The sequence below is a fragment of the Berkeleyomyces rouxiae genome (genome assembly GCF_048999995.1).
Source record: "Berkeleyomyces rouxiae strain 22BRR77 chromosome Unknown BrBRR77_ptg000001l, whole genome shotgun sequence".
NCBI classification, from domain to species: domain Eukaryota; kingdom Fungi; phylum Ascomycota; class Sordariomycetes; order Microascales; family Ceratocystidaceae; genus Berkeleyomyces; species Berkeleyomyces rouxiae.
In genome coordinates this window covers 3,351,591-3,373,272 of record NW_027396491.1, presented here as the reverse complement: position 1 = coordinate 3,373,272, position 21,682 = coordinate 3,351,591, and the positions used below count along the sequence as shown (strand labels likewise).

Here is a 21,682-nt window from a genome sequence, read left to right as displayed (position 1 = left end):
TGCATTTGTTTGCTGTCAATCTACTAACATTTCATCATCCTACCAAAGTATTTCATATAAAACGCACGGCAAGTAGAAGGCAAGGCTGATTCTCGATTCTTGCCTTTACGCTCGACATACAAAGACTACGACGCAGCCAAAAAGACCATGTCGTCTATTGATCTATCCAGCACCGATGTGTGGGATGATTCCGCCTTGATAACATCATGGAACGATGCTCTAGATGAGTACACGGTAAGTACCCTCGAGATAAATGAACCCGAGATATAGAAGCTAACCGAAAAAAAAAATAGAAATATCACAGCATCTTCAACAAGGTTAAGACTGAGGCAGACCTTGAAAGAGAGCTCGCAGCCGCAGGGTATGTGCTCTGAAATCACAAAGGCAAATAGAACCAGATGCTGATTCAGCGCAAAATAGGCTCGGCGCCAACGGCGACTTGGTGTCTGAAGACAAGTATGACGAGCCGATGAAAGACGACGATGACGAGTATGAGCCCGAGTATGTGGAGGAGAAGCACGTGTCTTTAGGTTTATCGACAGAAGGATCGGCGAATCAAGAGCCATCTCTAAAAGTAAGTACTACATTCACAGTACAGGTGCAGACTGAAGTTATGGTTAAGGCTCGTTACTGCAGAGTTCTAATGACGTTGAATTTGCTTTTCGAATAGAAGCCCGAGCCCGCATCAGAATCGCCATGCATTCCCGCGAATATGGTCAGCAATGAACTTCCCATGCTCCAACACGGCCCTCTTGGACAAGGTATGGAGATAAATAAGCATTCTCAAGAATCTCTAAACGATTTTAGCGCTTATCATGACCCTGTGGGTCTCCAAGAAACAGTATGCTAACGAAGGTTGGGTATTCGCTGTGTAGTGAAAGATGAGACGCTAAAGAAGGCTTTAATGGGATGGTACTATGCGGGCTACTACACCGGTCTTTATGAGGGGATACAGAAAAAAGAAGAAGAGGCCCAAGAGGCTGCCAAAAATGATACCCAATGAGCCAAAGCGTTTGGTGAAGATTTTGTGATATTTTGTTGGGAAGTTTGAAAACAAGAGAGTATAATAGTTCATGATTTTGGCTTAGACAAGAGCAGTCTGTGAGTTCGCATTCATACAACTCCAAGGGAGTAGAACTTGGGCTTTTCATCAAATGGAAAGCAGTGAAACGCGGGCGGTGAAAAGCAGATAAGAAGACAAGTGAGTGATGTTATGTTTTCTCCGACGCGGAAGCCTGCATACATGTCAACATTGGCCCGGCATCTTGGCAAGAGATGACATATAGCTTAAATGGAACCGCCTCGCTAGCAGATAAGACCTTGCAATAGCCTCTCAATGAAAGAAAACTAGCGAGCAAGAATGAGAAGAATCAGCCTGGGCGTGTCAGGAACAACTCGGGCTGAAGAGACTCCGTGTTGGTCCTGCGGATCATTGCCATGAAGAAGGGAGCTGATGCGCACAGCAACATGGAGGGCGTGTTACAGCAAAACCTCAGATTTTACCTGTTCACCAGAGCTAGTTAGTTTTCTTATCCGGTGAGCCGGCGCATTACATGAAGCTTGGTGGGTTTATGGCGCTAAGTAGTGTTGTATCCTTGTGTTATGTTTTCAAGACAAGCATAAGCATATGTATGTATCTGTACCAAGGAGTGTAGGAAATGCCATTCAGATACACCATCTTGGGTGTTTTACTGGTCACCCAACCGTGTTTCACATGGCTGATAATGGTTTGTGAAACGGCGCCAGAGCGCGTACTGTGAAGCGAAACCTTAAATCGTGGCAAAGACACGTGCGAAGTAGTATTCGCCGGACTGTGGTGGTAGAGAGTGGGGCCGCACAGGGCGAAGAAGACCAATGGGAATGGAGCATTCCTGAAACGCTCCCTCGAAGGGAACAAGCGTCAAACATCGCTTCTGTCAAGCTTGGTGGAAGTGTCAGAAAAACCTTGATGTCACTGCTGCGAGAAAAGGTGAAAAAAATGGCGGCCTCGTTGCGGTTATCCGTGGACAATAGAAGGACAGATGCATGTTTGATTCGGATATTTAGAAGACGCTACGGATATATGTGCATTCTCCATACACCGAGTCCACGGTAAGCGCCAAAGACTTGCCAGCCAAGCCAGTTGATTCCACACACAAAAAATAGGCCCAAGTATCAGATGTTCTGGTAGAATATAAACACCAAACACTATCCGAGACCGCAAGTGCCACAGGATTTCGGAAACAGGAAAAATGTGGTAGCCAGAACGCGGAAGCTCCTCTTGCCTCTCGGCTTCGCAACAGCTTAATTGCCCAGAGAGCGTCATTGCGGATTGCAGGGGGGTGCCCAAGTATGAAATAGAGTTGTGGGGCTTGTTGTTTTCAGACCCGGAGCTCTGAAGCTCCGGGCTTGGGCCCACACCAGAAACCAATGCAGACCTGGCATACAGGGCTAGGGGAGGGTTGCCCGTTTCTAGAGTTCCTAATGCCTATGGCTGGGCTCGTTTCGATACAATCTAGGCTAGCCAAGAAGTGGCCGCACTGTTGTCTACCAAGAGTCTCTCTGTCCAAGGCAGAAGAACGGATAGCCCTTTTTCCCTGATCGCTCATATGATAGCGAGAGCTCTCTGTCGGGAACTCCTTAAAAAACAAGGATTGCAAACTCGTGATAGATCGTGTGTTTGATAGCCAGCCCGGTTTCCTTAACGAGGCAGTGCTCTCTGACTTTTGAGCTTCTGCCCGTACATTTCTTGCTCATGATCGCCATCTTCAAACAAAGGTTGTTGACATAGGACTAACTCGGCCTGGTCGAGCGGCGCCTCCGCTCCGCTGTTTTAAGAGAGGCCGTCTGCCATGTTCTCTTTTCACTGTCCTCCTCTCTTCTTCTCTCCTTTCCTTACCATCTTTCTGCAACCTCAAGAATAAGTCGTGTGTGCTTGGCCGCCCACTATCAGCTGTCTTTCCTTTCTTTTCTGTTTGTTAATTTTCGCTTCTCACCGAGTCCGGCACTCATTTATCTTTAACCCATACTTTTTTTATTCACCACTCTCGCCTTCTAATATCCAAACTCCCGCGTCCTGCTCTCCCTGTAGCTTGACATCTGATAACAAAAGCCGGTCCTTTTATCCTTTCCCCTATCCCCTTATTAATCCATCTCCTTCTATACTTAATTCTCCACCCATACGAATAGTCACCATGAAGTTCTCAACGATTCTTGCTGCTACTCTGGCCCCCGTGGTCTTGGCCAAGACTGTAGCCAACAAATTCCCAGTTATTAAGCGGGAAGAATTCGATATTCAAAAGTCCCGCGACCGCCCGAGCAGTCCCAACCCTTTGGCCGGCCTTCTTGGCAACAAGAACACCAACGTCATTGTCGTTTTGTGGAACTTCCCCGGTGGCAACGCCGCTACTACGCCTATGGACAAGACCATGGTTGTCACGCAGACCGTATTCGTGCCGGCAGACGGCGCCGCCGCAACCCCGCCCGCAGAAAATAAAAAGGACGAAAACAAGGCCCCTACTAGCGAGCCTCCCGCCAAGGGCACTGGCACTGGTGAAGCAGTAGCTGCGGGTGCCACACACACTGTTACCGTTGGTGGTCCTCAGGGTCTGTCATACTTCCCCGAGTCTGTTAACGCCGCTGTTGGTGATGTCGTCAAGTTCGAGTTCCTGTCGCAGAACCACACCGTCACCCAGTCGACTTTCGACAAGCCTTGCGAGGCCTTGTCTGGTGGCATGGATTCAGGCTTTATGGCCAACGCCAACAACAGTGTTGTTCCTCCTCCCGCTATGGCCATGCAGGTTTTGACCTCTGAGCCCCTATGTAAGTCACTACTGCAACACTTCATCGTCTGTATCATGATACTAACCCAGCTTCTCTCATCTAGGGATGTACTGCGCTCAGGGAAACCACTGTGGCCGTGGTATGGTTTTCTCTATCAACCCCAGCGCCGAAAAGACCCACGCCCAGTTCCAGGCGCGTGCCATTAACACCACGGCTAAGGGTCTCGTTGGTAGTAAGCTGACTGGAGGCACCGGCATTCCTGCTGTGGCAGCTCCCGCCGTTCCGGGAACCAACGGCACGAGCACTACGCTATCTCCCCCATCCAGCGTGCAAACCGGAACCCTCACCGGTACTGGAACTCTACAGGCCGATGGCTCATGCCTATGCTCGGTCCAGTGCGGTACTGGAGCTTTCCCCGCCGCTGCCCAGGGTGTGGGCTCATTTGGCGGCAATCCCGGTAAGCTCTTTGCGGCCTCACAAACTACTTGAGTATATGGCTAACAGGTCTTCAGGCTCTATTTCTATGGCTCAGGCTGCAGGTGCCATGCCTCCTGCCTCACGCCGTCTTCGCCGGTCCTGGGCTGGCGCTGGTGTGAATGGCTTCGGAGGTAGATATTAGAAGTATGTCGTATTTGACAAAGTTCTACCAAGATGTCTGATAGTCGTGGAGTATGATGGGGCAAACAGCCCTGGAGGCGGTGTTTTCAGTGTGAAGAGACGATGGATATCAACCGGAGTTGGGTTATTGTTTTTAGCTCCAATGTTTGTGAGCTCTATCTTTGTTTGTGATCTTTGCCTGTGCTGTTATTTGTTTAATTCCCTTTGTTTCTATGCTTCACGATATACGATGGCGAAAAGGTCATGGGCTCTGGAGGCTATCCATCTTTTCTTATGGCTGGGAAGAGGGAGCAATGCAGACGACCCTTTCCCAGCTTTACCTAGATATAAAGCACAATATTGAAAAGAATACAACCAATTCAGACAAGCAAAGTATGCATGGGGCGAGTGGATTCCAACATGTTCTGTTGCGATGGAGTTCCGGCCTAGGGACTGACCTGGAACGGTGATCAGACTTATGTCTAGTACATGGGGTCCAGGAATTTCGCGATCCGTGCAAGAAACAACTCCCACGTCGTTTGAGGGGGTCGTTTCAGATTTTGTTTAGAGTCTAGGGGGCCGGCGCTTGAGCAGCCGGTAAGGCAAGTCCGGGACATGTTAGTAATCGTCAGCTACTATTGACCGTAGGCCAATATAGAGAGTCAACACCTGGTACAACTGAGCTGGACAACGACTATAGAAAATGTCAAAAAAAGATTCATAGTAATGGCCTTATCTTTAGTGACTGTAGCACATAAGGACAAGATGGTCTAGGAGATCACAAAGGAACTGTGCTCTTCTCTAATAACTAGTCTTTACATTATTCCTGGTAAATCAGGTATATGAGCCTCCATAAAACTTCCTCGTCCAGCAATGGCGTATGGTTGCCACTCCCGTAGCAGTCTTGACTGTCTATGTAGGAGTTTTCCCTAATGATACTTGTTTACTTCTTCGGGGCCTCCGCCTGCTTGCGAGCCTCGGCTACGACACGATGACCAGTGTTAGTAGACATGGTAGCTTTGTTGACCGAGTTCCACGGGCAAAAACTCACCAGCCGCCTGCTTCTTGCGCATGATATCAGCAGCAGACTCCTTAGCCCGCTGCATCTCGGATCCGCTCTGGGAGTTTGCCTTCTTCTGTACTGGGGATCAGCATACATGTCAAGCAGAAATAGGGGTGAAGTCAGCAGTTTGAGTGCAGCTACAAGCACTTCAAGATCAACATGCGTTGTCGTCATCAAAGATGTGTGTGCGCTTCTTCATGAGTGGATCGCTCATCTCCGCATAAGCCGGCACTCTACTATAGAGAAGAGACCACGGCCAGTGGAAGGTTACAGTTCCACGTCGCATCATACCACAGCGCTACATTCATGGCCGCAACCATGTCCCCATTTGCAATCATAACCACACTCGACATACCTGGCCGGCCTGTTTTTTCAAGTTGGCCTCACGAGCCTTGTCACGCTGGTTTCCGCGAGCCATGATGTACACTAGAGAGCTTGAGAGCGACACGAAAAGGGAGGATGAAAGTGAGAAAAAAACGTGCAGTGCACTATAAAAAAACAGAAGAGGTGTCTGCAGAACAAAGCGAACATGAAGACAAAGGCGTTAGAGTTGCAATTGGCGGAAGAAAAGCCTTGCGCAAAGTTATATCATGGAACTTGGGTCATCGAGCAAAGGAGGAGGGCCCCATTTTTTCTTAACCCTAATTAGATGACCCGGGGTTTGTGATGATGTCTTAAAATAGTAGTTAGTTAGCAACCTTTCGAATCACCGTGTAACTAGTTAATCATGTAGACACATAACTGGTTGTTACTTATGTATGGTTGCAAATATCTAGTTGATGTCTTCATCTTCCTTTGTGTTTCCATAATAGCTATTATGAAAGCGCCAACGCCCTGGCTACGGTAAAAGGTGCCCGTGAGACGACCAGCGTGGCAGAAGCACTTAGAAGACTACGTTCCACATCATGTAGTTAACTAGTCAAGATGCATCTGTAGTCATGGTCAACTATACATAGTTACATACATACATGGCTAGATTGGTTTATCACGAGACCAAAAGAAGACAAAAGAGCCTAGCTCTCGGTGGGCGCCCGTGCTGGATCGTCGAGCTGATATGAGCAAGGAGACCTTGTGTGTCTACTGAATAGTTATCGCCAACCTGCAAACAAGAAGCCGAGCCGCTGGAGCGCGTATGCCAGTAGTACAGAAACGGGCGCAACGGAGTTTATAAGTGCGGGCAATAGGTCAGGCAACAGGTTAGTGGCTCTCAATTGCAGCCTCCCGTTTTACTTGGGCGTCTAAGATGGGCCTGTATGTTCCTGACTTGATTGGTCCACAAGCGCCCAACGGGCATGTTAGTTGCAACAAATCTGCAGCACAAGTACAAGGGAACAGCGTATCGGGCTGCAGGGGTCCGAATGGAAAGTAAAAAATAGAATAGGCGGAGTGTGAAGTGAAGGCTGTGGAGGTAATGTAGGCGGTTGAAAGAAAGAATGAAGCAGCTTGCTAGCTAAAGGAATCACAAAGCGTGGAAGATACAGAGTGATACCAGCATGTTTATGTGTAGCTCAGTACTTATAGTCAACCATATAAAGCATATAATTGAGTAGGTCTCGTCTAGAACATTTGATGATAGTAGCTATAGCAGGCCCTTACCAACTGCTACGAATAAGGCCCAAACCGCCCCAAAGAGCACCGGCTACCCACCTATCCGCCCTCCAACAGTTTTCAACCTCATCTGTTTTCCCTATTACCCAAGCTCGCGCAATTCATTGGACTACAGGCTCAGAGTAGATTCTTCTTGCAGGTTCTGAAGGATACAGAATTCTCCACAGCCCTGTACCCCTCCCCTCCCCTTGTCCTTGTTCAAGTTTCAAGCAGGCCTTCTTCTTTGTACTACACCAAGGCGGCTATTCATCCTATCCATTCATGCGCGACAACGACAATCCTCTCCTTGAATGAAGACCCGCCTTGGCCACCAATCCTTGGAAGGACGAACATCAGATCGAAGTTGTTCCTGGGGGTGATATAAGCAGAGCGGCTGATGCTCTTGCGGTGGCAAGGGAAGTACAAGTCCAGAACAAATTATATTTTCTTTGTTTCTTTCCCCTACTCTTATCTTTGTGATCTCCTCGTCATCACAATATCAAAGACTATTGTAAAACACTACTCTCTCTTCTTTGTCTTTTCTATTGATACGATTCTGGTTGCCCCCCAGCCAACACGTTGAGCTGTTATCGTGCGCATCCAGATTCGGCAGGCTCTCCTTCAACAAACCCGCAAATTCTCGATTTGGTGATCTTTTGTGCGCTCCTTCCTATTTTCTCTGCACCCTTTAAAAACTCTTTTCCGTCTCCCTTCTTTTCCCCTCTCTTCTTATCCTTCTTTTTTGATCTTTCTTCTTCTCAAGTGCTTTTTTTGTCTTTCGTCCATACTGTTCTTTGTCTCATCATACTTTCCTACTCATAACCTTGTTTACGTTCTTCTTACCGGTTGCTTTGGATTACTCGCGGTAGATCCTGTTTCTTTGCAAGTGACAGACATATTGTGAGCCTCATCAATCGTCGGCCATCTTTACTTCCATCAAGTCAACACTGTTTTTTTGGCTGGTCCGAAACACACGACTTAATTTTCAAGGCTCTTCTTTCATCTTCTTTTAGTGAGTGACATTCAAAACCATTCCACTTGTTCTACTTGTTCTGCTGCTAATGGATACTCTGTAGCCTCCAGGTTTGATACCGGAATTACTTCCTTCTTTACTTCAAAACCCTTTATTACCCTCCTATTTACATTACTCCACGATGCTCAACCTATTCGAAAACCCTGCGCTATGCGGCTCAGGACATCTTTTTCTCAATGTTCTCCGCGCCTTCACCATCATCACACTTCTGTGCATCTCTGCATCATGCTGGGTAATGGTTGTCATGACCGGTAAAAACGGCTCCTTTTTCTTTTTCGATGCCGTCTCCCAGATAATTGCCTCGCTTGTGTCCCTCTGTCTCATCACGTCCGAAGTTGGTCTTTTCCGCGATTTTTACGAGCGTAACTGGCCCGTTATTTCCTCTAACCGTGGTCTTACTTGGCTCGGTTCTGCCATCACTGTGCTCGCCTGTCATGTACTTGGTCAGCTTAACCGGCCCCAACTATCGCAGGATGCTATTGGCATGCCGCTTTGGCGTCTTGTTCTGGCTTCAGGAATTCTGGGCCTCATCTTTGGAATAGGAAACATCGCCGCCAGCATCGTTTTCCGCGATCCCGAGCATCAAATCAACGCTCGAAACATTCGCTCCGACGGCTCATTGGCTGGTAATAGTGTCTATGCAGCATCATCTGCCTCCTCAACTATCTCTGATCACATACATCACGAGAAAGTTTCTGCCACCAGGCGTTGGACTCAAAAGCTCTCTCCTTTCAATGGTGGCGGCCGGCCTAAAATCAGTCACCCCTATGAACACTCGGATATTGAGGCTCAAAACGACGCAGGCTATCTAGATGACCGCAGAAGTCCGATAGTGCCGGAGCTTTTGCGCCCCCAGACTGCTATGCATCCTATGAACACTACTAACGCTGGCGTTTCTCGATACAGTGTTGTATCTCATTTAAATCGCTTCTGAGTGATAATCGAGATTCAATGCCACCGACTGTTCTTCCCACACCTAATCTTGAAGTCCTTTAACCAAGACTACTTTACCTCGAGCCACTCTTTTGCGCTTTGCTCTATTTTCCCCCTTGCATCTCTAGAATTTGGCCTTTTCTTTGCTCTTTTTAGAAAGGCTCCATCTCCCTTCTTTTCGTCATCTTTTTGCTTGTTTTCTTTTTCCGTTTACGATACAATAACTTGCCTGGGTCGTTACGGGTTGGCGTTCTCAAGGCCACACCAGTCGTTTTTCTTCATGCATTGCTAGTCAATCGTTTATCACGAGTTCGGCTTCGCTCCTTTTGTTTCTGTAGATCAATAAAACCGTTCCCCTTCATCCCAAAGAACTTGAAATCTTGAAGTGTGCAGCAAATAGTTAATTCATGACATTTCGGTCGTTTATTAGTGTTAACTAGTTATCGGAAAAATTGAGCCCAGTAACCCTAGTGACTTTGTACTTGCATGGAATGGGCTGCGTTACACAGGTCGTTCTTGCCTAGCATTTGTGGCGCTCATGCTTGCAGCGCCACATGATTATCTTGATCACGTGATACTGATAGTGGCGCAGTAGCTCTTATCGACCCTGCAGACCTAAAGGCGCGACCTCGAACTCTGCATCCATCTTCATTCATCTCATCTTGTTCAGCACAGCGCCTTGTCACTTCATCTATTTTCTCTCTTGATTTCATCCCATAAATCCTTTACGATTATCGACTCTGCGCTATTAATCAACCTGGGATCTTGCTTTTCACCTTTGTTTGCGACAGGTTGCCCACGACACTACATCCTATTCACGGCTGGCGTTTTCGGTGAAGAGGGCATTTTTCTTCTTTGCTCTTCTCTTTCTTTTCATCACGGTTTACGCATCAAACGAATACGAACGCTCGATATAACGCCGCTCGACTTGAGGACCGCTGGAGATAGCTAAGAACTGCTACGAATTGATTTTCGGTACACTGACCCGTCACGACCAGATCTACCCTCTTGCTTGGCTTTAACTCGTTAAAGTCTTGCTTCGATAACGAGTGAGAGTATTTGCGCCAACTCTCAAAAAGGCTGTGCTTGCGACTTGGGCACCACCTGATTAAGGCTACCTTGCTAGTTGGGTCTCGACCACTGGGATAATAGCTCTCAGCGGGAGCTCTTTGTCTTCGTTTTTGCCGATCGAACTTGGCGCAAAGGCTTGCCGCTGTACCAAGTTACTGCTGGATAAGCTTGGGTCAGCCCTTGGAGGATTCTCAGGAGCCAGCTCTTGTGATTGATATAAGCAGACTTTGCTCGCTGTGCTCATAGTAGACAGCTGTCACTTTTGATTCGGCTTGCTCTGTCAAGTATCAGGATCGGGCAGCTCTTAACGAGCATTTGATTACCAGATTCTCGTTTCGTGTTGTCTTTCTGCATTGGTCATTTGTCTTTTTGTCGTGTGGAGGAAATATAAAGCAAGAAACAAAACAAAAAAAGGACACACCAAGCTTCTCCCTGTCGCTGTAATCTCTTAACCAGCCAGCTTGCTGCAGCAGTGTTGACTCCTTTCTGTGTCTACCTAACCACCCCTAAGAATCCGTGTCCCCTCTTCTTCTTCCTGCGGTTGTATTACAGATACGGTGTAAATACTTGGCAATTTCACACCTTGAAGCTGTAACGAGATTGTTGGAGAAAAGCACCAAGACAAGCTTCCAGGTGACTTCTCGGGCCCGACCTGACTTGCTCTCCACCATCAGATCTTCTGTTATCTTTTGATCTTCAAGCTCACTGGCAAGAAGTTTCTTTGCCTCTAGCCTGCCCATTCTTCATCACTTCTGCCGTTACTTTGTCTGTTGTAGTAGACCACCTTCATCATTTCACAATCCCCAACCACTAGCTATTATCATCACATTAGAGTTGATAACTCGCTTCTTTGTACAGAACATCAAAGAAAGCGAACCACTTCCAGGGCATAGAAATACTCCTTCATACTAACGAGTCTTTTCTGCCTTGATTAATCCAACGTGGTGGCTAACCTCTGGCTACTACTGAGAATAGTTTCCGCTGCATGGGATACTCGTTACCCTCTGCAACCGAAACCGCGTCCATTTACGGTACCCAACCGCCTTACCCAAAAAGGCCAACCATATAACCTGGTCGTCCGGTTAACAACACAAACGGTAACCTGAAAATGGCTGACTACGAGAGCACCGCTGGTGCTGAGGTTGCCGAGGACTTCCGCAGCGCACTGGAAGACATGACCACTGTCCTCCGTGTTGAGATCATGGGTTTATGTCAAATTGCTCGCGAGAACACCGAATTTGCCGTCGATATTGCACAGACTCTGCAATCATACATTCTCAAGGTATGTACTTCAACAATCCGGAATGACCAACTTCTTGTGATCATCGGGATCACTGTGCTGACTCACTCATTTCATATAGGCTGCTCCTCATCGAAAACTTCCCGCGCTGTACGTGCTCGACGCTATTGTCAAGAACGTTGGCACTCCCTACACGCTATATCTGGCTCCCAAGTTGTACTCTATGTTTCTAGAGTCATACGCCACTGTTGATTCCAACGTCCGCCGCAAGATGGAAGAGATGCTTCGCACATGGAAACAGCCTGTGCCCGGCTCTATCGACACACGCCCTGTATTCCCGCTTGAGGTTGTGCAGCCGATTGAAGATGCGCTTATGAAGGCGTCTGCTTCTGCTTTTCAGGCTCAACAAAAGAACATGGTCGGCCGACCCCGTGTTGTCCACCCCCGGGACACTCCGTCTCCTCACGCGCGCATTCACTCACCGTATGGCCCCCCTCCTGGAAGCGGAGGCGTATTTAATCCCTCACTAGGCAAGCAGGTACGTTTACTTTCTATATCAAGGTCTTGGTGGATATAAAATGACTGACATCTCTATCAGGGAACACCCCCTCCCACAGGACCACACCCGTCTGCCAATGGTAGCCAGGGATCCGTAAACTATGAGACTCTTAAGAATGACGTAGAAAATCTCATTCAAACTCTTCACCTTGCGGGTGTCAAGTATCCACATGACGACTCGATTCCCAAGAAAACCCAGGCTCTTCTTGACCTCCAGGGTCTCTTTAACAAGGGCGGCTCCATCAATCCCGATCAGTTAGGTCTCATTAAGAAGCAGGTCGATGATCTGGCGGCTGGCGTCCGTGCTAACTATCCGGACGTCATACTGCCTCAACGTGCACCTTCAGTGTCTGCGGCGCCTCCTGCGGCACCCCAAGTTACTCTTGATTCCATTCTCGGCCGCGGAGCTCTTGCTACATTGCTTGCTTCTCGACAGGCCTCTAACTCTACTCCCAAAATGCCCCCTTCGCAGCCAGCCACAATGCGCAACGCTCCACCACTAATTCCTCTTGCTGCTCCGGTTGTACCTGTCATGACGCAGCCTGTGGCTATTCCGTCCACCGCTTCTGTTCCCGCACCCGCATCTGTGAATAGTGCCATGACTTTGATGCAACAGCTTCGCCGGGCTGGAATTCTGCCTCCTCCTAGTGGGCCTTCATCCTCCAGAAGCACACCTACTCCAGCGCAACCCACTGTTCATGCAGCTCCCACGGCTCCCCAAAACTATCAAATGCCGTCACAGCAAATACCACCTCCTGTACTCCCTTCTATCATTGTTAATGCCCTGGCCGCGCAGCGCCAGCAGCAACAACAGCAACAGCAGCAGCCCAGGACACCTTTGGTAGAAATGGGAGACATTCAACTCGACTCAGCATCTCTTAAACAAGAGTAAGTACTTTGCACATCTACTATTCCCGAAACTGTACTAACTATGTCTCTAGCCGTCCTTATCTCTTGTTCACGATGCTCGAGGGTTTGGGAAAACCCTGCTCACAATGTGGCCGCCGTTTCAAAAATGACGATGACGGCCGGAAAAAGCGTGTGAACCACATGGACTGGCACTTTAAGGTCCATCAAAGAAGCGTTAAGGCTGAGAAGCACGGTCAACATCGTAGCTGGTATCTTGATCATAAGGTATGTTCGAACTTTTGCACCACTTTACATGCTATGAATACCTTCTAATGCTCAACGTAGGAATGGATCACATCCCGTGAAATCATTGACGCCGATATTCCTGATGTCACCCCCGCCACCAACGCCGCCCCTAAAGTGCCCGAAATCCAATACATCCCCGTGCCAGATCCAAGCGAAGGTGTCAATACCACATGTTCCATCTGCGCCGATAGCTTTGTAAACAAGTGGCTTGACTCGGCACAAGAATGGGTCTGGCTTGACACATTGCGCATTGGAAACAAGGCATACCACGCTAGCTGCTACAACGAAGCTTTCCGGTCACGCAACACGCCAGAGCCCGTGCTTGGGAAGCGGAAAGCAGAGAGTCCAAGCCGCTTCATGGCAGAAGGAAAAAAGTGGCGCGCCGAGGTTGTATGAACTTTGGATGTGGCTTCTGCTGAGAACTTTTGGAATGGGTAAGGCGTCATGATTGGTTCCGTGGAGTTTGTTTGATGTCTGGTAGTTATCACCAAGCACCAAGACTACAGCCCGTTCCTGTGGTTAAATACTGGTGTCTTGTTATTTTTCTTTTTTTGCTTCTTGTCACCGTCCTATGATCAGGATTACTTGGTAAATGGGTGGATGGAGTCGGTAGGCGTCTTTGTATTGGTTTGGTGTATGGCGTGGTCATCTTGAGGATATTGGCCACACATTTGTGGGAATCCCCTATTTGATGCTTGGACTAATAGCACGTTTGAATTATATGCAAATTCCAAATTCCGGAGTCCATCTTCTGTACAATCCGTGACTCAGCCTGATGTTGTTCGTGGCCACAAGTCCCTAACAACCTCGTGATATTTACCGGCTGCTACACAAGGGCAACTACCACATCACCCACACAACACGCGGCCAATTAGAAGTCTGTCCTTTCAGTAGACTCATAGTTTTGGGCCCTGTACTTCTTCTTCCATTCACTTCAATGTTTTTTTGCTCAGGCCGGCGAAATCTCTTCCCAACACATACTCAACAACCGGCTGAGTCGGACTTGACTGACCAGAACGGCCTGCCAATTCCGCCACCGCATCATATTTTATCATTTACGACTTCTTGCTGCCACGTCAATTTCCAATGAATTTGCTCTTGGTGTAAACAGTTTTGCTTTCCTGCATTATTACTCAAGTAGTGCCTGTGTCGCCCATGGTCAGTCTCGACGTGGCGTAACCGTTCTTGAGCTAAATCTATCAATGGCTCCACTAACTCGTGGTTGTTATCACTAGGCTTTCGCCCGTGGTGGGCCGACGGCAAAAAGCCAAAGGCTTGTCAATCAACACAATGTTGCCCGACGGCAGCCGTCGCTGGCGGATGTATTCCCCGTCGAGTTGATCCTCGCCATCGCTGAGTTTCTCAATATTTCCGGCCTCAACAGCCTGATGAGATGCGGCCGCTGCTTTTACAACACTCTCAGTGCATATTTGTATCGACGGGATGCCAAGTTCAGAAACGATGCCATCTTCTTTTCAGTACTCCGCACAACTATCGATGAGCGGTTGCATTGGAGCACCATTCTCAGGAGCTTGCGATTTGGCGGTGATATCAACGCCCTGCATCTCATGGTCGGAAATGAAATCGGGATAGCTACCCTGCGGCCAATCCACCTTTCTATTATCATGAGAAACAACCCACACAACATCGACCGACTACTGTGTTACGGGGCGCTTCCTGAGTGGCCAGCTCTCGACGTGCAGAACCTGTCATCCTTTCTACTGCCGAAATCAATATATTTTCACAGCTTAATCTTGCAAAAGTTCAACATTGCAAAAAAGGTTCCCACCTCGATTCTTGCAATGTGCAGTATCTTGTACCCGAACGACAACTCCAATGTTCGCATGTTTGATGCTCTATTGGAGGCTGGCATGCCACGAGATGTTCATGTACCCGGACTTGGTCCTACTACCATACTGCACGTTGCGGCCCACCTAGGCTTGACGCAGCTCGTTGAGGCCTTAATCACACGACACGGATTTGATATCAATCACCAGGATGCTCGCGGAAAGACACCGTTACATTGGGCAGCCCACCGCTCGGTCAACCGGACAGGACGAACAGTTCAATATTTACTAAGCAATAGAGCGCAGCCAAATATCAGCGACTCCTGGGGGTGGACCGCTCTGCATACTATCGCTATATGGGGTAGGATCTCCAAGTTTAGTCTTGACATCATGACAATGCTTTTACTCGCTGGAGCAGATCCAAACCTCGGGACACCTTTAGAGAATTCAGCCTTGGGGCTTGTCATCAACGCATCAATTTTGCTAGAGAGTTCACGTGCATATCGCGTCAAGGCAGTCAGTCTTTTACTAGACTTTGGAGCCGAGTACTCGGACCGACAAATCCTAGACTTATTCGAATCGGAATGTAAACGCACAGCCAAGTCCAAAACGGTAGACAGACGACATCTCGACAACTTTGACCAGCTCGTTACACGAATGATGTGGCCACAAAATCCATCAGAGGAAGATTTAGTTGGGTTTGCTTCGAGCAACAAGTTTCCAGGGAGTGCGCAAGTCTAGTACACAATGGCGCAGGGTAGCCCTGAAGCATTTTGCGATATCCTATAGGAAGTGCGCGAAAAGGCATGGCGCTTGCTCCCAAAGGAAAAGAGAACAAAGGTTTGGCCAGTGATGCAACCACCAAAAAATGCATTGCAGCAAAGCTTTTCCAAAGACGGGCTTGTTCTGCTCTCCCTTTTACACCGCCTCCAAGCTGATAGAACCGTAATCGATGCATTTGCCGATCTTGTACGGTCAGCCTCGACCTTTGCACCGCATAACTATGGGCTCAGTTGTCTAATTAGGCGGTTTGCAATGTGGGGGTTTGATTTTACACAGCTATCAACAATGGGCGGCGGAAATACGCTTCTCCATGAAATGGCTATATGTCGTTCTCGCTGCCGAGAGTCCAAGAATCAAGCCAGAATGTTCTTCTGGTGGGCCCAGTCTGTTCTCGCCCTCCGTGAAATGGGAGTAGACCCCAAGAAGACTAATATCAAGGGACAAACAGCTCGGGATATTTTGGAGGCTCAAGGCCATGTAAAACGCAATTCTGCTGAGTACTTGCTGTTGGACTTTGAAGAACGCTTTCACGATGCGCTGTCGGCACAAAGATATTCCCGTCAACAGCAATCTGGTAGCCATGATGGTGGTCGAAAACGGAGCAAAAGAAGACCAGAAACCCGCCGATTACCAACATCATTACAAGTAATCACGCCTGTTGCAACGCAGGAATGACGGGAGCCATGTCAGTGTTTAGATTGGAAACAAGGCACGGAGGTCGGAGATGGTCAGCACCACCAAGAAACCTCGGGTATCGACTGGTACGGGGAAACTAAACATCAGCTCATCATGATTATTATTTATGCGGAGAAACAGGTACATGGCCAAGAGGTCACCTACTTTCTAGTTAGCGAATATTTCCTAGTGTTTCGTGCTGCGTGTGTACGAGACTTTTGTTTCATTGTTACAGCGTTTTCTTTTTTTCTTGATAATTACTTGTGTCTCTTTGACTTTGGACAGGGGGTGTGGTTGGCATTTGACGAAGGGGTCATCAGTAAGTGAGGACTGCGGGTTGATATAAAGAAGAATAACAAACTATTTCCATTACTTAATGTAACTAGTTATCCTTCTCCGTACCTAGTCCTTCTAGTATCATGATTTCTTGGCTGAAGGTTATTTCGTCTAGGAGGGAGAAGAGTGTCAAAGAGGAGAATGAAGCCGCGGATAAGAGCGAAGAGCGAACGGCGGATGGCCAAGGGAAGGGGGCCTGGTGTTTAATTCGGATGTTTGGGCTGTTGTTTTATGTGTCTGTGCTTGGGCTTTGTGAGTTGTCTTGGTTGACTAGCAGAAGTTGAAGCAAAAAGCAGCTAGATCGAGAAAAAGGAAAAGAAAAAGAAAAACAGGGAAGAGAGAAAAGAGGGAAATTTGGGAGGGGGAAATCAAGAGAGAAAAAAGAACACCAAGGAAGCCTGGTGGAAAGTGTAAAGAAGCATTATAGAACGAAGGATTGAGGGAAAAGAAAGCGTTTATTAATTAACTTTATTTCAGGTCTCGAACATCTTGGTTCCAACGACCATCAATGAAGGGTCCCTTCCCTCCTGTCCCCTCCGGCCCCAGCCAAGGTCCAAGGGAAATCTATACATATCACGTAGAGTGGGGGGGGGGCGTGCGGAAGATTTTTTCAAGAGGCCAAAGAGGCAGCGAGGAACAAAGGCTAGCTTAGCTGGCTATCGCCAACTAACAGCGAGTGCTAAGAAGCCAAGAGCCAAGATGAGCGTGAACATGGACATGGGGGACAAGGACTTGGGGACCAGGCCAGGGCACAACAGGCTGAGCGGAGATAAGGTCAAGGGATGAGATGAGGATAGGACGGAGCGGAGAGAGACAAGACGAAGAACCGGTAGCATGAGCTAGTTGGCTGGCACAAAGCAGGGCGCTAGCAGGGTGCTACCGAGGCTGTCTCAGGTTACATGGCCGGCGCTCTACGTTTACACAGAAGATAGGCACGTCGTCTCCTTGCGAGTAGCGACCAAGGCGTGGTCTCCCCCCCTGGCTCGGCTCTGGGTCTAACGGAAGATGCCATGACATGGCATGCCAGGCCAGGCCATGTGTAGTTGTGCTTCCTATTTGGGGAATCTTGCTAGTTTGGGAACCAGTGTTGATGTGTTTGGCGTTTTGTGTTGTTAAGTTGTTCGCGATTATTCCTCTTTTCTTTTTCCGCGGATGATGAAGCACACGCGGTGCAAAAATCACACCACGGCGATAGCAGATTTACACACTTGTACTTGTTTTTACGAGTATATCATGAGCATCTAGTGGTACAACAGTTTCGTTTTGTTCACCTTTAACGGAGGTCAATGGGAGGAAGGCCCTCCCTCGCTTGTCAAGGAAAAAAGAATGATGCCCTCCGCCTCAGAGTCTTCTACAACGCCACGACCAGTAGCATATAACGACGACGACAACGACGACATGTCGCGGCTCAAATATGCCGCACAGGCCCAGGCAACACCACGCCTTAGCAGCCGCAGTATTTCGGCTCCGCACTTCTTTCGGGCTAGTGGTCTGATGTTGTTTTTTTTTTTTTTTTCATATATTCACATGGTTAATTATCCAGGAATACAATGTCCCAGAGGGTCTGGGCGGTGCAGACGACAGGATGAACAATACTCTTTTTCTTCTTCGTTTTCTCTCTGTCATCCCTTCTTCTCCTCCTACCTCCCCGGCCGGAGGAGGGGGAGGCTGTACCAATGTCACAACACATCAGCAGGCTCGCGTCCCGTCAAGCTGCTACTCGCTTCTGCTAAAGAAGCTGCAGCTGCGGCGTAGAAGCTTGGGGAAAAAAAATGAGAATTCGTGTTAAGCACATGCCGTGATAAATGGGCATAATAAAAGGGAAAAAGAAAATCAGAAAAAAGGAACTCGGCCCCACTTATTCGTCCTGTCATTTTTCTGGTACTAACTACTTGTGTGTATGTTGGTACTTACCCCACAGGTTTCAAACAACAATAGTATTCCCCGACATTTTCCCGGACGCAAGTGTGAGTGTCACATATACAATCAACCACAGCCACCGTCAACTTCGAACGACAACCCCAAGAGCCTAAGCTCTTAGACCGCTTCTACCCTTTTTTTTTTTCGTTTTGTTCCTGGGCGCCATCACACAGCCGCGCAGGGGCGCCCCGTTCTTTTCTCTCCCCCCCCCGCTCTGTCGTCGTCTCTACACCCCCCCGCCTACAACACACACACACACACAGATGGCCCCAGTCAATGCCCTGGTGGCCACTCCGCCTGCACCAGCCGACACCGCCGCCGCCGACACTTACGAGCAGGCCCACGTGCACGCCGTCTACGAGTCCATCGCCAGCCACTTCTCCGCCACGCGCCACAAGCCCTGGCCGCTGGTCTGCTGGTTCCTGCAGTCGCGCCGCCCCGGCGCCGTCGGGCTCGACCTCGGCTGCGGCAACGGCAAGTACATTGGCGTTAACCCCGCCGTCGTCCTGCTCGGCTCCGACCGCAGCGAAAGCCTCGTGCGCCTTGCCCGCCCGCGCACCCGCTTCGCCACGCCGGCCGCCCCAGCCCCAGCCCGCAAGGCCCGCGGAAATGCTGCCATCCAGCCGTCGCTGCCGCCGCCGCCAGCTCCTATCCCGCCTGTCACAGGCGGCGACGTCCTGGTCGCGGACTCGCTGGCCTTGCCGTTCGTTCCAGGCGCTGCAGACTTTGCCATCTCGATTGCCGTCGTGCACCACTTCTCGACGCGCGAGCGGCGGCGCGACGCCGTGCACAGGATCCTCGCTTGTCTGCGCCCGCGTAATGCTGCTGCTGCGAATGGTGTCAGTGGTCCTACCACCACCACCACCACCACCATTGACCTTCCAGACAGCGCGCGCCTAGAGCTGCCAGAGGGCGCAGTGGTCGGCGAGAGAGCGTCCGACGAGGGCGCAGCAGTGCACGCGGGCGAGGCGCTCATCTACGTCTGGGCGCTGGAGCAGCGCTCGTCGCGCCGCGGATGGGACGAGGGCGCAGCGCAGGACCAGCTGGTCCCGTGGGTGACCAAGAGCCAGCAGGCGCCTGCGGGCGGCACGGGAGCGCAAGTGGGCGCCGAGGGAGAGGCGGCGCCGCAGACAGAGCTGGACAAGACAGTGCACCGCTACTACCACTTGTATCGCAAGGGCGAACTCGAAGAGGACGTCCGCGCTGTCGGTGGTGAGGTTGTGCGGAGTGGCTATGAACGGGATAATTGGTGGGTTATTTGCCGCCGCAGGGCGGACTTTTCCATACATGCGTAGAGCTGTTTGTATAAATTACGTTGTGTTTTTTTTAAACCTCATTTACTTGAAGCATTTTTGGTGGCTTCTGCCTTGTGTGACGTTTGTATGTATGTAACTACTTGTTTTTGTTTCTTTCCCTCCTTCGTCTTTTAGTTGCAGATCTGGTCGATTTCAAACTAGTGCACGAAATTCATTCTTCATCCAAACTTTTTTTCTTTCTTTTCTGTGAGACTCTAAACAAGTTTGACATGCATGCATGCATATTATTCTTGTTTTTTTTTTTGGCAAGCGCCACAGGGTTATATGCATGAAACCCTAGATATTACCTTCAACTTCATCTCTTCACTGGAATCCTACTCTAGTTCCTATCGTCGTGGCCGACACTAGGCATGGAGACAGCTTTTGACACGTGAAGCGAGCAGACCAGCACAAGGCTTGTTTTGTTCATGTCCAAAGGGCCCTAGGTTACAGTGTGCTTTGATCCCCTTGTTCAAACTTTGTTCTCGAAAGCCATGTGTGTATTGTTTGCATGTAGTCATATATGTACACATACAGACACAAGAAAAGCTGCTGGACGAGGGGGGTGTCGGACGAGAGGGCCCGCTAGGTTTCGAGTTGTTGGTGCGCGCGAGTAAATATCGAGCGCAGAGACGAGAAGCGAAAAAAAAAAAAAGTCAAGGTTGCTTGCACACCAGCATACACGTACTACAAGCGCTATCGCTGATGCCAGAAATGCGCCAACTTGGCCCTGGCTCATTGATTGTTCTTTGGTTCAGACAAGGGGAGCCAATCGTCTATACCACCCCCCCCCCTAGTGTCAAAGTTCCGAGGCCCGGAGCAGTTCGTAGCAGATGGTTTCTCTGCCTGGTTTTTTTTTATTTGCATTGTTTGGAGTGGTAAATTTTTGCTGAGGTAGTATTCTGTGCTTTGTATGGACGAAAAAAAGTCAAAACCCAAAGACGCGACAACCAGTGAAAAACCAAGCAGGCAAAGGACGAGAGCAGAGGGAGGATGATATAACTTGTTAATGGCTCGGTTGGACTCTTTTTGCTTCTTCTTCTTTGTCTCTCATTGTTTCCCCTCCCACATAGTTGTATTTTTTTTTATTAACTACTTTGTTTGTGGCAGAGGAAAACAAATGAAGAAAAGAAGAACCCCTGCGAATCCCTGCTGCGAATCCCACAATTGAAACGTCAGGTTACCCATTTACTCGACATCCGACTACAAAAGATCCACGCCAGTGTCTCTCTTGTTACTGTTCGACTTCGCCTTTGTTTGGCATCCTCACAAGCCAAGACCCGAACCACCGAGTTCACGGGCAGCTGTGCACAATTGCGCCAAGCTCAACGAGTGGACACTCTTGGCTGCAACTAGTTCTTGTAGTGCTTGCGCTTGTGCTTTTGCCAATGTTTGTGTTGTGTGTGTCTTGACTATTCAAATGCAACGGCCGTCAATGTTTCAAAATCTATTATTAACTCATTGGTGATGGATGGTCTATTGCAGGGCATAAAAAATAACAGCTTCAAGATACAAAGCGAGCAAACACAGAAATAGTGAGGGAACGTCGGAGGCGGCGAGGGCGGGGTTTGAGGCGAGGCGAGCCCAAGCCCCAAACAAAAAACAAGAACGAAGTAAAAGGAATTATGAAGTTGGACGACATAAACCTTTCAATAAGCTCCCAAAAAACACAGCAAATAACAGTAGGAACAAGGAATAGAGTACCAACCCCCGGAGAGAAACCCAGGCACATGAAAGATAAGCAAAACCAACGTTTTTTGGCCGTTCGAAAGGAAAAGACAGGCTTGTCATTCCATCGTTATTCGAAAACTAAAATAGGAAATCAAAGTAAAAAGAAAACCTCTAGAACACCGCAAGACTCCTGAAAACTAAGTAAAACACAGCAAG

At 48.8% G+C, this 21,682-nt stretch overlaps 6 protein-coding genes across 6 annotated transcripts; all 6 read left to right on the top strand.

Moving 5' to 3' along the window:
• Window positions 1-147: 147 nt before the first annotated feature.
• On the top strand, window positions 148-1,003 carry BROUX77_000957 (uncharacterized protein; the record flags this gene model as incomplete). Its single annotated transcript, XM_073753618.1, has 5 exons — window positions 148-234; window positions 294-361; window positions 421-574; window positions 671-761; window positions 876-1,003. The coding sequence occupies 5 exons, from the start codon at window positions 148-150 to the stop codon at window positions 1,001-1,003; spliced, it is 528 nt and encodes a 175-aa protein (XP_073609192.1).
• Window positions 1,004-3,173: 2,170 nt separating this feature from the next.
• BROUX77_000956 (uncharacterized protein) lies at window positions 3,174-4,381 on the top strand (the record flags this gene model as incomplete). Its single annotated transcript, XM_073753617.1, has 3 exons — window positions 3,174-3,801; window positions 3,866-4,219; window positions 4,275-4,381. The coding sequence occupies 3 exons, from the start codon at window positions 3,174-3,176 to the stop codon at window positions 4,379-4,381; spliced, it is 1,089 nt and encodes a 362-aa protein (XP_073609191.1).
• Window positions 4,382-8,163: 3,782 nt separating this feature from the next.
• BROUX77_000955 (uncharacterized protein) lies at window positions 8,164-8,976 on the top strand (the record flags this gene model as incomplete). The annotated part of the gene is made up of 1 exon (XM_073753616.1): window positions 8,164-8,976. The coding sequence occupies one exon, from the start codon at window positions 8,164-8,166 to the stop codon at window positions 8,974-8,976; it is 813 nt and encodes a 270-aa protein (XP_073609190.1).
• Window positions 8,977-11,154: 2,178 nt separating this feature from the next.
• Window positions 11,155-13,395, top strand: BROUX77_000954 (uncharacterized protein; the record flags this gene model as incomplete). Its single annotated transcript, XM_073753615.1, has 5 exons — window positions 11,155-11,328; window positions 11,408-11,824; window positions 11,885-12,732; window positions 12,786-12,978; window positions 13,039-13,395. 5 exons carry the CDS (start codon window positions 11,155-11,157, stop codon window positions 13,393-13,395), a joined length of 1,989 nt encoding a protein of 662 aa, XP_073609189.1.
• A 759-nt stretch (window positions 13,396-14,154) lies between these two features.
• On the top strand, window positions 14,155-15,527 carry BROUX77_000953 (uncharacterized protein; the record flags this gene model as incomplete). Its single annotated transcript, XM_073753614.1, has 2 exons — window positions 14,155-14,157; window positions 14,235-15,527. 2 exons carry the CDS (start codon window positions 14,155-14,157, stop codon window positions 15,525-15,527), a joined length of 1,296 nt encoding a protein of 431 aa, XP_073609188.1.
• A 3,236-nt stretch (window positions 15,528-18,763) lies between these two features.
• BROUX77_000952 (uncharacterized protein) lies at window positions 18,764-19,795 on the top strand (the record flags this gene model as incomplete). The annotated part of the gene is made up of 1 exon (XM_073753613.1): window positions 18,764-19,795. One exon carries the CDS (start codon window positions 18,764-18,766, stop codon window positions 19,793-19,795), a length of 1,032 nt encoding a protein of 343 aa, XP_073609187.1.
• Window positions 19,796-21,682: the final 1,887 nt, after the last annotated feature.